General features: G+C 42.2%; 1 protein-coding gene across 10 annotated transcripts in view; it reads right to left on the bottom strand.

The window, feature by feature from the left end:
• Slc4a4 (solute carrier family 4 member 4) overlaps positions 1 to 14,934 on the bottom strand; it is a 427,900-nt gene that overhangs the window by 101,554 nt on the left and 311,412 nt on the right. For all 10 annotated transcript variants that reach the window (XM_028888567.2, XM_028888892.2, XM_028888700.2 and 7 more), the window contains 4 exons: positions 8,537 to 8,624; positions 5,799 to 5,953; positions 5,056 to 5,169; positions 2,399 to 2,573 (listed from right to left, as the gene is read on the bottom strand). In XM_028888567.2, the coding sequence (XP_028744400.1) occupies positions 2,399 to 2,573; positions 5,056 to 5,169; positions 5,799 to 5,953; positions 8,537 to 8,624 (532 nt within the window). The remainder of the gene's footprint in view (positions 1 to 2,398; positions 2,574 to 5,055; positions 5,170 to 5,798; positions 5,954 to 8,536; positions 8,625 to 14,934) is intronic.

Genomic DNA, 14,934 nt, shown 5'->3' with positions numbered 1-14,934 from the left:
TGGAGTTAAACGGAGCCCTCAGAAAATGACAGCACTACTGAACTCATGAACCCACAGCGGTTGCGCTTGCCTACTGACGACCTGTGTTAGACCAAGCCATTCAACAGGCTAGCATGGAGACAGGATGTCTCCAGAGCCTCCATCTGAGGAGTTACTGATAGTGTATGGCTTCTGGGGTAGGGAGAATCAGTTGTACTTAAGGAAGTGACCCCTGGTAGGCCAACCATGCTTCACTGGTTGGCCCCACACGTCTGAGTATCCATTCGGGCAACACAAACCAGATTTAGAGGGTTATTTTCAATAGTGGTCATGACAGTGGGCGGCTGGAGGCTGGGGGGCGGGGTGGATAGGAGCAGTGTATCTGGGAGGAGCTGAGAGGAGGAAAGGATGAATATGATCAAAATATAGTATATGCACTTCTGAAATTCTCAAGAATAATGAAAAAGCAAAGGAACAGCCAGTAAATATGATAAGTGTTTAATGGCAAAAATATATATTGATATACTAAAGAGGAGGGGCCAGGCTAGCAAACAGCTGAAGCCCTCGTGAATACATGTTTTAAATGCCACATGTGGCTGTATGTGTTAGCTTTACGCTGGCCTCAAGGTGTTTCCTCGGTGGATTCTTTTCCGCTGGTTTCCTAAACGATCCACTTTTGAGAGCATTATGCTGTAACCTGGATGAAGAATTGCCACCCAGCTTGAATCTAGATCAGAGTTTATGAAAATTTTATTACTGTTACAACTGAGTTGTTTATCCCTCTTATGAACAGGGATGCCCATGGCAGGGGAAGCTGCAAAAACCCTCTTCCTGTACTTTGGTTCTAAATCACACACATTTGGTCTCTGCAACCCATGCCCAGGGTAGCACAGAGATTCATGTTCTTTGGCCAGCAAAATGGTAGTTTTTAAAATGCTAATCAATGGTAATACTTAAGGGTTACAACCTTTCATTGAGAGTTTGAATTTCAGTGAGTCGTTGAAAGTCGGAAAATGAAGCAATTTAAGATACACAACTTCATGAGAAGAAACAATGAATGGTATTTGCCTCTTTCCCAGAAGCCTCAGCTTTTAGTGGCGCCTATACTGTGAGGGAGCCCGGGCCAGTCTTGTGGAGGAGCCACATGGAGCTTCCCTAGAACCCAGAGGCTCTAGACACTCTTAGCCTAGGCACTTTTGACGAGAAATCATCAGACAACTTCAAATTCTGAGCGCCATCTAACTGTGGTGCGTATGAAGGGCCAAAGAAAGAAGCCCTCAGCTGAGCCCATCAACCACGACAACCATGAGATGTCATATAAGATGGCGGCTTTCTTTATCGGCTAAGCATACGTAACCTAAAATAAAACTGTGTAGTTTTTTCCCCTTGGTACTTGGTGCCACAAAAGCGTTACCATCTCTATCTTATCTTTGCATCTAGAAAGGACTCTAGAGCATAAATATTTACTGGAGCCAAAGCAGAAATGTAACAAAAGTAATCTGCAGGAATTAGCTACATTGACAAACTAAGAAGCCGGCAGACAGCCCATGTGAATGCCACGTTCAACACTCACGGGCAAGCAAATGGAAGAGCAGAGTTTGAAAGGGCTTCAACCGAGGCTCAGCTCCTTCACTGTGTATTCAGTACCGAGCACAGCACCTACTGTTTCTAATGCCTAGATCAACTTTAAGTCATTTTTCCCCACATTGTTCTAACTGATGGCAGGTGCGAGGATAGATGACATCTTTTCTCTTATTAAAACTGTAGCTATTATTGACGTGAAAGGAAGGCAAACACCACCGCCTCTCATAACCAACAAACTGTGGTTGTAATGTTATAACATTAACTCGGCCAGGTTCTTTAAACAGTTCAGTGAGAGACGGTCCAGGAATAGAAGAAACAACTTCAGCTGAGATTCACTAAAGCTGAATTCTACTGGCAGGCAGGCAGGCAAATCCAGCCTTGAGCACACCACTCCAGTGCTTGATGCATGGATTTACTCATGTTCGAACAAGGGCAAAGAGGCAGGTAATAATCATCCATCGGCAAAGAGTGTGATCTCTAAGTGAAACCAAACAAGGCCCATACATTCCCTACACTGGGAGCTCTAAACCTTGTGTACCACACACAGATTCCAAGCAGCTGAGACGCTTTTGCCCAAATAGAATTGTAGATCCTCATTTCCTCCCCTTCTTTTCCCCACTTGTGACTCAAGCCAGATTTCATCGAGCTATTTTTGTAATTACTAACATGCTGGAAATACAGCAGCGAGCCAGAAGCAAAGTAAAATGCAGCATCCAGCAAAAGAAAGAAAAATCACGCTGAGCAACTGAAGGGCCATCTGCTGCTCGCAGAGCTGCAGGGGTGAGAGGGACGATCTGCACTGGACTATTTGCGTCCTCTCTCACATCAGACCCACCTGCATGTTGTCAGTGGCATCCCCGAGCAGTCCTCCAAAAGTGATGGCGTTGGTTACCGTTGCCAGATAAATGAAGAGAATTGCCGAAAGGGCCTGAATATTTAAAGCATCATAAAAGTCACTGGCAAAAAATGGTGCTTTCCTCTTTATGTCCTTAATTAATCCACCACAGAACCTGGGCAGGGAGAAAGCAAAAACATGTGATCAAGTGTAAGATAAACAGCCATCAACTTCATCAAGACATAATTCACTAAACCGCAATGAATTTGGACTTCAAATGCTTGAGTCAATGACAAGATACTATATAAGACAGTCTCATTTAGATGAGACAGAAAAAAAATGTGGAGAAATACATCTTCTGTCTCTCTTTTTCAGTTACCAGAATAGGTCCAACACTCCCCAAAGATCATCCAGTTGTTCCTTTCAGATGACAGTATAGAAGAGATAAATTACAATTTTCCGTTCTCCAAAGACAAACATCCAAATACAGTGCAGATCTCCTAAAGCCCCTTAAGAGGTCACAATGTCATTTTACCCCCGCTCTGGTGTTCTCCAAGACCTGTGAGATGCACACACTCTGCCACTATTCTCTGCTGGGGAAGCAACACTGAACAACCCAGGCTCTGAAGCTCTGACCTCATGGAGTTTACTCTTGGGGACAAAGGGTAGACAGTAAGAAAAATAAGTAAATAAATAAAAAAAAATCAAGGAAAAATTAAGTGGAGGTGGGAATTATGTAGTTCTAGGGGAAAGGTATTGGGAAATGTGGGTAGACAGCCAGACTGGGCCTCTGAGAAAGTGAATTTGGAACAAGGACCCCAAGTGACGAAGGGCATGCAGGTTTGTGGCAGGCAAAGACACAGGTTGAACCCATGCATCAGCCTCCTTTTCCTCCAACAGAAGAAACAGCTTTCCCCACAGAATGTGACCTCTGGGCAAGGTACCCCTTTCTAAAGCCTGACACCTCATCCTCAGCTGCGCTGAGCACCCTACGTCTGTGTCCTTGCTAGACACTGGGTTGTGCAGCTACTAAAGGAATGTGGGAAGGGGAGAGAAGGAAGAATAAAACAACAGTTTGACGCATTGCAACACATTAAATTCCATAACTCATATCTGAGGTCTTTGTTGACAATGGCAAGGTTATTCCTAGTGAAAATAGTTTATAAAGAACCGTAGTCACGCACTGCTTAATGACACTGAGATCTGTGATGGGCCACATATGTGACAGTGGTCTCACAAGATGACAATGCAACTGAAATGACACTATCACATAGAGGCATCATTAGATATGATAATATTCTCCAGTACAATTCTTTCCTTGTCTGTCATGGTGGTATGCTGGCATACGTAAGCGTTAGTCTACTGGGAGATATATAAAAGCATATAATTACACACAACCTAGCTGTGTTACCAGTTCATGCATTTGATGTACTATAGTTTTTATTGTTACTTTAGTGCATACTTCCTCTACTTACAAAAATAAGTGTACTGTAAAACAATACACCATGTTAAGCTGGCAATAGCTTCATACATGTCATCTTTATCTTGCCTTTTGACTACATCAAGAGGCCACAATGAATAACTGGTCTACGCCTTTAGATTTTTGTAAGTAGAACTCTGATGTTTGCATGATGACCAAAATAATCTAAAGCCAGAGTTCTAGATCATACATCATCATTAGGCAATATATACAGTGGGGAGGTTTTAATTCTCCATTCTTTCAGAAGAAGAGAAATAATTCCTTAGTAGAGAAACCCAAGTGGGTCAGCAGCAGAAGGAAATAATATCATTTCATTTAAATTCAACTGCATATTAAAATGATATATTTTTGTTTTTTTTAATCCTGTAGTGATTTCCACATCTTCATGAAAAGAATAACCTACTAAAATTTTTACTTAACCCAAAATAAAAAAAAAAATACAACAACAAAACGATCACCTAATAATGGAGAAGTGATCACAGAAGAAGTTAACGGAAAGGTTCTTAGAAACCAGAATCCTCAGTATGGGCAAGGAGACAGGGCAGTGGTCCACAGACCACCCCTTTCCACAACATGTTACACACTTTAGAGTAAACATACAGGGAAGGGACAGAATCCTGAAAGCCACCCAGGAAACCTGGGCCAGCTTTAGTCAGCCCTAGCACCCATTCTCACCTGCCGTCACCTTAACCTTCTTTGCATCATCCCATCACTAGTTCCACTGGTCACACTGTCCAGATGTCAGTGTCCTAGGCGCTCTACACCTCAGTCCTCTTTCCTAAATCACACCCACACAGACTGTCTCTCACCTGCATTGGCATTTCCCTCGGACACTGTCCTTAGCCCCAAGGCCCAATCCGATCACTGTCTAAAAATAAACTACTACTCATCACCAAAGTCCCTTTTTTCCTTCATTGTCCTCATAAACTCACTGGTGCATTTATTTGTTTGCTTAAGCCTTCTCACCCACCTCTACACAATGAAGCCCATGAGGCCGGGCATTGGCATCCTGCTGTATCTCCAGTTCCTGTGACTAATAGCTCTACTATAATTGTCTGTTGGCTGAACAAATGAACAAAGCAGTAAATAAAATACTGAAAGTGAATTCAGAACAAGGAAGGGAAATTTAGATCTAAGGAAAACCTTATCACGAATGGCAAAAGGTTCCATCAGTTACCGGCCAGTTCTCTGTAGTTCTTCACAATCACCGTGCCCTCCTCCTCCATGTCCTCCATCATGAGGTGTGTCCCCATTCATCTGAACATTCTCTCCACCTGAGTACATATTCTTTCTAAGAAAGACAACAGGGTGAAAGTAGAGGTTAGTTTATTGTGTTCATTTGCTCTCATGGCTGTAGGATGCTTACAGAGACAAAGAGTGGAAGGCCTTCTCGGAAAAAGATCATGACTCCTTATTCTTTGCTAACAGACAATTCTTAACATATTCTATCTAGAGGTGAGATAAATGGCTAGGTGAACACAGAATTTAACTTATTGCGCATTTATAGGGATGAAGGTGCTTCACCTGGGGAAAGACAGATTTCCAGGAAATGGTTTCTCCTCAACTTCTCTACTAAACTGCTTAACCTGCTAAGTCTGCAAGGGCTCTTCTTGAGTAAAGTGATCTTTCCACAGACGCAGACAGAAAGCCTCCAAGACATCCCCCAAAGAAGGCCCATGACACTTTTCCAACACCATGAGCTGAGCTGAGTGTAAGCACTAAAGGACATCAAAGCATAGGACACTTGCTTTACGGTGTCAAGTAAATCTAAAGCCAAGGCAGATCAGAGACTCATCTGCGGCAAAATATCCATGGGGATCTAGAACTATCAAAGCATGGGCTGGCCCTACACCTTTTCCAAACGCAATCTCCTCGGGGGCTTGGCAACCCCTGAATATTGCCAAGCACATACCGGCTTACCTTTTGTCAGATGATGGGAGGCTCTTTGGAGGTTCTATCCTGATTGCTGGGTCCCATTCCCCAGGTGGGAGGACAATGACTTCATCCAGGAACTCATCAATGCCGGCAATCAGGTCGTGTCTATCTTTTGCTTTGTAAGCGATGTCATGGAACACCTGAATAGCGAGAGATGTGCTGATCAACCGAGGGAACCTTCTGAATGGCTCACAACACATCACAGCTGAGTAACACAGCCCACAGTGCACTCTGACAGTCCCATAACTACACTCTCATCTTCCCCACTATTCAGGCTATTGAACAGGGCAGGTTATGATCTCAGCATCTAAGTAGGGGCTTGAAGACACGGAATTTTAAGTATGTTTTTCCCCCTCAAAATTCTCACAATCGCTGTGAGAGCCAGATGAAAATGTTTTCAAGATCCCCTGCTGAAAGCCGTTTCCTGAATTAAAAGTTTTGGGACAACTGTCTGTGAAAATCCAGTAAGAACAAGTTCACACTGACTCTTAAAATCAGGATAAGGCACACTCACGGCTGTCCTCTAAAACTGTGAGCTATTTTAAAAGAAAGAAGAAAGCCTGAGTTATATTGGCAGAAAGGAATAAATCAGTGCTCACCTGCCCCCCGACCCCACTTTTAGCAAGGTGATATCTAACTCACCAAAGACAGTACAGGGGTTTGAATGAGAAATGGTCCCCATTGCCTTGGGCATTTGAGCACTTGCTCTCCAGTTGGTGTCAAGGCTGAGGGAAGTTTGGGAGGTGTGGCCTTCCTGGAGGAAGGATACCACAGGGGGCAGGCTTGGAGGGCTTCAGATCTCACTGGACTTCTAGTTTATTCTCTTGGCTTTGTGCTTGAGTTTGATGATATGAGCTCTTGGCTTCCTGTAACTGTCACCTGTTGTCACGCCTCCCCATAATGATGGTGGTGACTCCCATCCCCGTGGAGCTATAAGCCTCAATGTTTTCATTTTTCCATAAGTTGCCTTAGTCATGGTATTCTATCATGGGGACATAACGGTGAGTCCTACAGACAGCAAAAGCTTCCCATCCTTTGTTCCCATCAGAGAAGGGGTTTCGAAATGGCACACAATCCCTTTTCTCAGGAACCCATTCTTCTAACTGAGCTGATCTGAAGGTCTTCACAAAATAAAGCCTTTTACACTTTGTAAGTTAATTATTTTTATCATCCAAAAGAGAATATGGCCCCTGTTCAATACCCTCCTATGCTAAGTCTTTCTACTATATTGCTCTTCCTTTTTAAAAAATTGTTTTTAAGAGCTCTCAGGTAAATAACACTGCTTTTAGAGTTCTGGGGTTGATAAGGAGGCAATATACAGGGCAAGTGTTTCCTCTGTAGCAGACATATCCTCTCTCGCCTAATTTTCTCTGACAGACAAGAGTCAAAAATACACCTTCTCAGCCAACCTTGCCAGTAAATATTGGCAGTTTCGACCAATGAGATGTAAGAAAAGCGAAGTTGTAAACTACCTGTTGAAAGAGGCCCTCGTCAATATCAGACAGCCACTTTATGCCTGTTACATGTGGCCAAAAACATTCCTAATTTATATTAGGGAAGAATTTTAAAAGAAAGTAACTATAAACACACAAAATTAAATAAATCAATCAACTAAAAGGATGGAAATAAATGTCCTCTTGAGGGAGACAACAGAGTTGTGTACCAGTGCTCTTGGACCCAGAAGACAGCAAACAGCTGAGCAATAGTCATGCAGAACTTCTATACCACAGGGGGACAGAGCCTACAATTCTACACTTAACATGAAAAACTGACAAACCAAGCCACAGCTCAAAAGTAAAATATTAAGAAACAGCAGATTAGAAAGACTGGAAAACACAAACTCATGTGCCTATACTCCAACAGCATTTCCTCTACTATAAGACTAGTTCTGAGTTTTATCATAACTAAATATGGGTATTAATACTAAAGCTGCTGTAAGTATGGATGAAATGTCAGCTCCAAAGCACTAGATAGGAACGGTACCTGATGCACCATAGACTGGCCTCCTCACAAGACATAAACCATAAAAACAAACACATTCTCATATCTAAGAAAATGGGTCACCTACTTTATTATGCATTGTTTTATAAAAGTCGTCATTTTTGAAATAATATAGTATAGGGACATAGGAGTTCAGAGAATTGATAAATTAGACAGTTTAAGAGATAAAATAATACAGTGACCTTGAACTTATTCAGCAATACTTAAACATTAGTTTTATCAATTGAAAATACATAAGGACTGTAACAAGGTACCTGACTATTGACCACTTCAGACAGTAACTATTTGTTGGCATTGAGAACACTCAAAATTCTATTAGCTACTTTTTTCAGTATACAATTAATTGCCTTTAATCATCATTGCTCTACTGTGTTTTAGATTATTCCAAAGTGTATAACTGAATTAAAACATCACACAATAACCTATAAATAGGAAAACTTTATGATAGTCATTTAATTTTTAAGAAATTTAGAATACTTTCTAAATATTTTTGCTTAGAATAAAAAGGGAAATGCACTTTGTGTTAAGATCCAACAAAAAAACAAAACACATGCCTTAGTTACTGTTCTACATAAGGAAGCTCATTTTCCACCAATGATTTTATGTCACCCATGAAGGGCCTTGTAGGCACATAATTCTAACTGAATGAACATGACAGTCAATTCACAGTCTGGATAGACACAAACAAGGTAATCACACATCCGCGTGTCGGGCTTCCCTACCTCGTCAGACATCAAGGTGGCGATGGCTCTTCCAATCTCATGGTAGGACTTGGCTTTCCCCTTTGGACCTAAGAGAATGAATAAGAACCTAATGGAGAAGGAGAGAAGCAAAGGCTGTAACACATGTTTCATCAAACCAGGAAACTGTTATCTTAACCCATTACAAGATCAGCGGTAGAGATCGCCTTTATTATGTGTGTGCACAAGTATGTGCATTCGTGTGTGTGCACGTGGAGGCCACAGGTCAGCTGTCGTCCTGAGGAGCTCTTCCATTAGTTTTGGAGACAGAATCCCTCACTTAATCTGGAGCTCCCAGATATTGTGGGACTAGCAGCCCAGCAAGCCCAGGGATCCTCCTGTCTCTGCTTGTTCAGCACTAGGATTACAGGCATACTCCATGGCACCTGGCTAGTTACCTGGGTACTAGCCATCTGAACTTGGGTTCTCTTATTTGTGAAGCAACGTTCTGCCGAACTGAGGGATCTACCTAGCCCTTAGAACTCATCTTTGAAACAAAGAAAGATATAATGCTAAGGGACAGGAAAGATTCTTTCACACTATCACAAGGTATTCCTAAATTAATCTGAAGATAGAGAAGAAACCTAAGAGCCTTCTTCATTGAGCAGGAAAAGGTTTACTTATCTACTTCACAAATCGCTGGTCTGTTTTAAACTGTCTGTTGTTTTCACTTTTCACTTCTACTGATTTTGGAATCTGTGGTGCAAGTGTGTTAAGGGCATTAACTACAAAGACTTAGTCCATTTTCTGATTTCTCTGACCTTCCTGTACCCAGTATGGGCAGTGACAAGTGCTCTTCTCCACATTTTCAGAAAATATTGTTATTCAGCTGAGTGGGATTCAATGAAAACCAAACCTTCACAAGTAAGCCACACACTGATAAGAAGGAGAAAGAAATATGAGACAAATAAAAAATTCAAGCACTGTTCACAGATAGCTAAAAGCCCTTTGTGGGTTCTCTCATTTTCCTTTCTAAATTTAGTTTCTTGATAACATAAAAAGCATTGCTCCAGAGCTAGTATGTCCTGAAGTAAGCAATGATGAACTTGTCACTTTGGAAGGAGTCCCTCGCTCACCATGAAGGCAGAGATGTATGTCTCCACTGAGGAAGAGGGAACCTGATAAGTAAGTGACTAAGAAAAGGACGTACCCAAAAGGTGACGTTGGGTAAATCCCTGCCTTGCTATTGCTCCATGTCTTACCTAACAGGGAGACAGTGAAGACAACACATACCACGGAATCATGTGTTTGTACAGTTTCCGACAGCCGGCAAAGCACATTCATCACCCTATTTAAATTCCCACACAACCTTCTGCAAAACAGAGCGCCTCCTGTTTAACATTAAGGAATTTGAGGATGGGGAAGATGATAGGTCAGCCCAAGGTTTGTGCCGAGTAAAAGACAGGGTTGAGGACAGAGCATGTGGCTACAACGCGTGATGCTCTGGTTCAGCCTCCAGCATCAAAACAACAAAGTCGGGGGAGGGCAGACTGCAGTACACAGGCATCTTATGTCCCACTCCTCCATTAACAACTCTGCACACACACACACACACACACACACACACACACACACACACACAGTGAGAGAGAGAGAGAGAGAGAGATGCACTGGGGCTATGATTCAACAATCATTTTCACCCGTCCCTCCTGGGAAAAGAACTGTGGATTCTTACATAGCCAGGAACAAGAAAGAGTAGACAAGATTTGGTGGTACTAAGAACTGTTTAGCAGCTTACTTCACTAAATTTTACTTTTATTTATTTATTTCCCTAACTCACTTTAAAAAGAAAAAAGTGTGAAATAAATGTCACCGTCTATTCCAAACTGGTCCTAAGCATGAGTACTTTTCTTCATTTGTAAAATTCACTCCAAAGAAGATAGAAAAAAAAAAAAAAGAGGAATTAAGATTGTAACAAATGTTCTTAAAAGTTTGACTACTCAGATTTTGTTATCAGAACAACCATAAAACCATCCAGCACTTATTTGCTCAGAACTCGCCCTGCAGGGGAGGCGGGACTCACTGCCCAGGGTTGCCACAGTGAAGGAAACAGCAAAAGCAATGGGCAATTCTGAAGCCTGCTCAAGTGGTCACCGCTGGAACTGCACTTTGGCTCTTCCAACACTTCCACGGATGTTAGATTTGTCTTCCCCTGAAGATAACACTTCATATAGAGCAATGAGGCACCACAAAGTCCTTCTTCTTGACAGTAAAGTGGTTTGGGTTTTTTTGTTTTTTGTTTTTTGTTTTTGTTTTGGTGGCACTAGACGGAATGGTCGTCGCTCTTCGCACAACACAAGCAAAAATATTTAGCCACTAAAGCAAGCTCCCAGTAAGAATTTTTTTTAAAAAAATAGTTCTGGTTACATTTTCCAGTTGTGCTTGCTTGTCTATAAACCGCCATGTCAGAATGAGAGAAATGGTCGCTTGGGGCTAAGTGGACAGGTATAGCAACATAAAGGAAACATGTCTTGTCACTGGCTCCTTTGTTTAGTCCATCTTTCCTGGATTTCTCCTGTCTGACCCTGTCACTGTTTCCATGTGTCTAAATATTAATCTTCCAAATAATATGCAACCATTAAAATCTTTTCAGGGCCATCCTCTCCCACCTCCCTCCAGCAGCCCCATGTGAATTCAGCTTGAAGAAACACCCTCTAGAAACTGATACATGGATTCATTACCAGCTTGTACACGTGGTAATAAAGCCTAAATAAATCTTGCATTCTCTGTGAGGAAATACTCTCCATCACTAATACTCGTCAAACATAAAGCTAGGGAGAGACTAGGTAACCGTCCAAGAACTGACAGCGTAATGGAGCCACCAAGTCAGCACAAGGGCATACGTTTTCTATAAAACATTTACTGCTTGGTCTTTGCTCAGTAATACCAAAGAATGAAAGGAAGTCGTAGGTCAGTGGCCGCTGTAACATATACTATAACAATAAGCCAGAGTATGTGAATTATATTGGTTCCATAACCCAGAAGGAAATGCATCTAGGTTAAAATAAAAAAAGACATTTCTGCACTATAGAAATGTCACCAAGTGCCAGGTAGAAACAACATGGTGATGGAGTTGTTAAAAGTTTTCTTGTTATGTCAGTTGGGGACAATTCAGACTCCCTGAAACCCTGGCAGGAGGAACTCTCGGCACAGGTGTCCAGCGGGGGCCTCTCTCTAAGTTAAGAGTTCCCTCTGCGGGAACAAGGAGCTGCGGCAGCTTCTGATCCACAGCACCGATGCAATGGAGATGGGGAGATGCGGGGCCTGAGGCAACCGCAGCGAGGAAGAAGACTGATCGCCAAAGCTCCCTCTGCCCAGTGCCTACCCCCTTCTACCATCAAAGAGGCAAAGGCTGTTACAACTTTTACAACGGCCGTACATCCTGCCACACTCGGCTTTTATAATGTCCTGGAAACTCCTAGCGTGACACAGCCGGGTTTTGTCAATGGACAGATGTTATTTTTAACCAGAAGCCTTTTTCTTTATTAACAAATTTAAGAGTAAACATCACACTGGTGTGGCTGGAAGTGAAGAGTCCATGTTGACAGCTCGGGGGGGGGGGGGAGCGAACTCCTGTTACTGGGTTTGTTCTATTCACTCACAACTACAAGTGTCAGAGCTAGAATTTATAATAGTTGCTAGCTGGGTCCAGAAGTCCCCTTCCTACTTGGGTAAGTTTTTTCAAGTAACTAATTCCGCTTGCAGAGGATGCCTCTGGCACACTTCACAACAAAAAGAAACACCAGATGATTCGTGTCCACAACCAGTGGCCTCTACTCACATTCACAAAATAATTACAGGCAGAGTAAACACAGCATCAGAATAGGAGCTAGCCTTCCTAAACCACTAGGTCTTTCTTAGAAGGGATGCACGCCCCCCTTCCTGATAGATCACAACTATTTCCAGAATAAATCCAGCATGTACCAATTCCTTACTCCATTCTCTGAAACATCAGTGAACCAAATAACCCATTATTCATAATGAGCAGCTTTGGAAGATGTGGCTAACTTGTGGCTTCCACAACAGACTTCATGAGGACCACATCCCATCACTACCACCTACATAGAGTGCAGGACACAGACAGAATCCATAGCAGGAATACTGTCCCAAACTCGAAAATACAATGTTTTTAAATGATTACGTACAAATTATTTCTCATAGGCAAGTGATTATAACATGCAAAATGTATTAACTTATAAAATGCTAAAGAGACAAGTATTATAATATTCAGAAGGCTAAAGTTCACTGACTAGCTTTTTGTCTTTAGATCAGGATCTAAAAGGGACACGCTGATTTATAGCTATTACTTCTTACTTTCCTGAAGTGTTTTATCCTAACCCGTTCTAGATACCTCTCTAAGTTGCCCCGAACTTTCGCCACAGCGTCAGAAATGCGAAGTTCTACCTCTAGCACAAACAGCAACCCTTCCCATTACCTCCCTCCCAGGGCTGCTAAACGGTAATAAGAAAATGCAGCCATATCCATCTCTGTGAATGGATATAAAGTGACAGCAAGGAATGCACGCTGTCGATATTAAAAACATCATAAACGCATCCTACTGAGTCATCAGACATCAAAGACTGGTGCGTTTGCTTTTACGTGAAAAGCCAGACCCGCCCCAACACAGACCCCCCAACCAGCCAGCCATTCCCAGTCACAGCACTGCAAATAGAGGCTACAATGGACCACAAGAAACAAAATACACGGAACCCTGTGAGCTTAGCTAGGAAGGGGATCTGAGAGTCAGGCTTCTGAAAAGGCCCAGAATAGTAAAACTGTTTCTCAGGAAGAGTAATAATAACACTCACAGCATAATCCTTCTCTACATTTTAAGAAAAAAAAATGTGTCTGTAGAGCTACAGAACAGTGTGCAAGGTAAAACCCACCAAGGAGCATAGCCTGGGTCCATCACAATGACCACACATTCCTCATGGGATTTACTTTATTGGATTTCACAGGATGCAGACATTGTAAATATCCTCATATTGTATACACACACACACACACACACAGACAGACAAACAAAACAGCTGAGGAGACTTTAGTGGGTGATTTTAGTTTACCCTGCTTCAGAAGACAGCAAACAGATAAAATATTTCCTGGAAAAATATTAATATCTGAGGGTATATTTTTCAGATTACAGCCTGGAAATAGTTTTATGATACTGAATTACACCCCTTCACTTCTCTTAAATAAATGGCTTCGCTTCTCTTGCTCTTCCGATGATGCCATATTTCAACTCTAAATTAATACCTCCCTTTGGTACAGAAGAGAATGAAGAAAAAAATGAAGCAGACAGGAAGACATGATAAGAGACACACAAATGGCTATGATCTCAAACTTTGTGTCTGTGGATCACTGTTCAACAAAAGGCCTTTAAATGTTTTTTATTTGTAGCTTCTACTGAAAAAAAAAGGTAATAAAAATGAAAAGGCAAAAGCAATTTTCTTTAACATTTCTCGGCATGTCTTCTCTTTCAAGCCCCAGAAAAGTTAGTGCAGAGACATGCATAAAGCCATCGGGGCACCAAGCTGGACTCCAGCCATCCTCTGAGTCAGCGGCTTGCCAGGTGATTGCTCAGACAGAACTGCAAGGCTCCGCCGGAATGTTACAGAAAACACCAATCACAATAATCTCATTAACTGCACAGCTGTGATCACCTCCTTTCCAACGCTACGTATCCAACGTCTGCCCCAGGTATTTACAAACGATGGGTGGGAGGAATCAGGAGGAATGGCTGAACAACAGGAAGGGCTTTAGGACATCTGCTACTCGTTTTCTCCCTAACCTGCCTCAGAACAAACCTTGAACCTCTCGTCACTGTTGGTTAACCATGCTCGGACCCATCTGAGTCCGTTGAGGGGGATCCGCAGCCCTTCCTGCTCACGTGTAGAAACTAAAACAGAAGTCACCTAAGTCTGCCCTGGGACCCACAGGAAGCACACTCCTTCCCCAATCAGGTGGTAATTTCCTGATATCAACCTGAAGCTACAAATCCTTCTTTAACCTCTTTCTCAGCACAAGTCTAAGTGAGGCATTAGCTTCTCTTCAGCTAATCACATGCCTCAGTCAAGCACCTGAACCACTAAGAGCAGCTTCAGAGACAGGCAACAGGATGACTTCTAGGGTACAGAGCAGTAGAGTGACATGTGATTGTAATGTAAGTATGGTTCCTTTGAATGCAAAATGGCATGCTTAACGTAAAGTGTACAAATTTAAATGCTTAGAGATGAAAAGGTTTTACAAAGATGTGCAGTTACATGTGAATCTATGTGTTGGTGCATCTATATGTGTGAGCCCAATAACAATTTTCTGATACGATAGAGGAAAGGAAAATATCTATGACCTTTGAACCATTTAATAATTGTATCTATTTGGAC

The sequence above is a fragment of the Peromyscus leucopus genome, chromosome 10 (genome assembly GCF_004664715.2).
Source record: "Peromyscus leucopus breed LL Stock chromosome 10, UCI_PerLeu_2.1, whole genome shotgun sequence".
NCBI lineage: Eukaryota > Metazoa > Chordata > Mammalia > Rodentia > Cricetidae > Peromyscus > Peromyscus leucopus.
The sequence above is the reverse complement of the archived record's forward strand: the minus strand, read 5'-3'. Positions and strand labels throughout refer to the sequence as shown.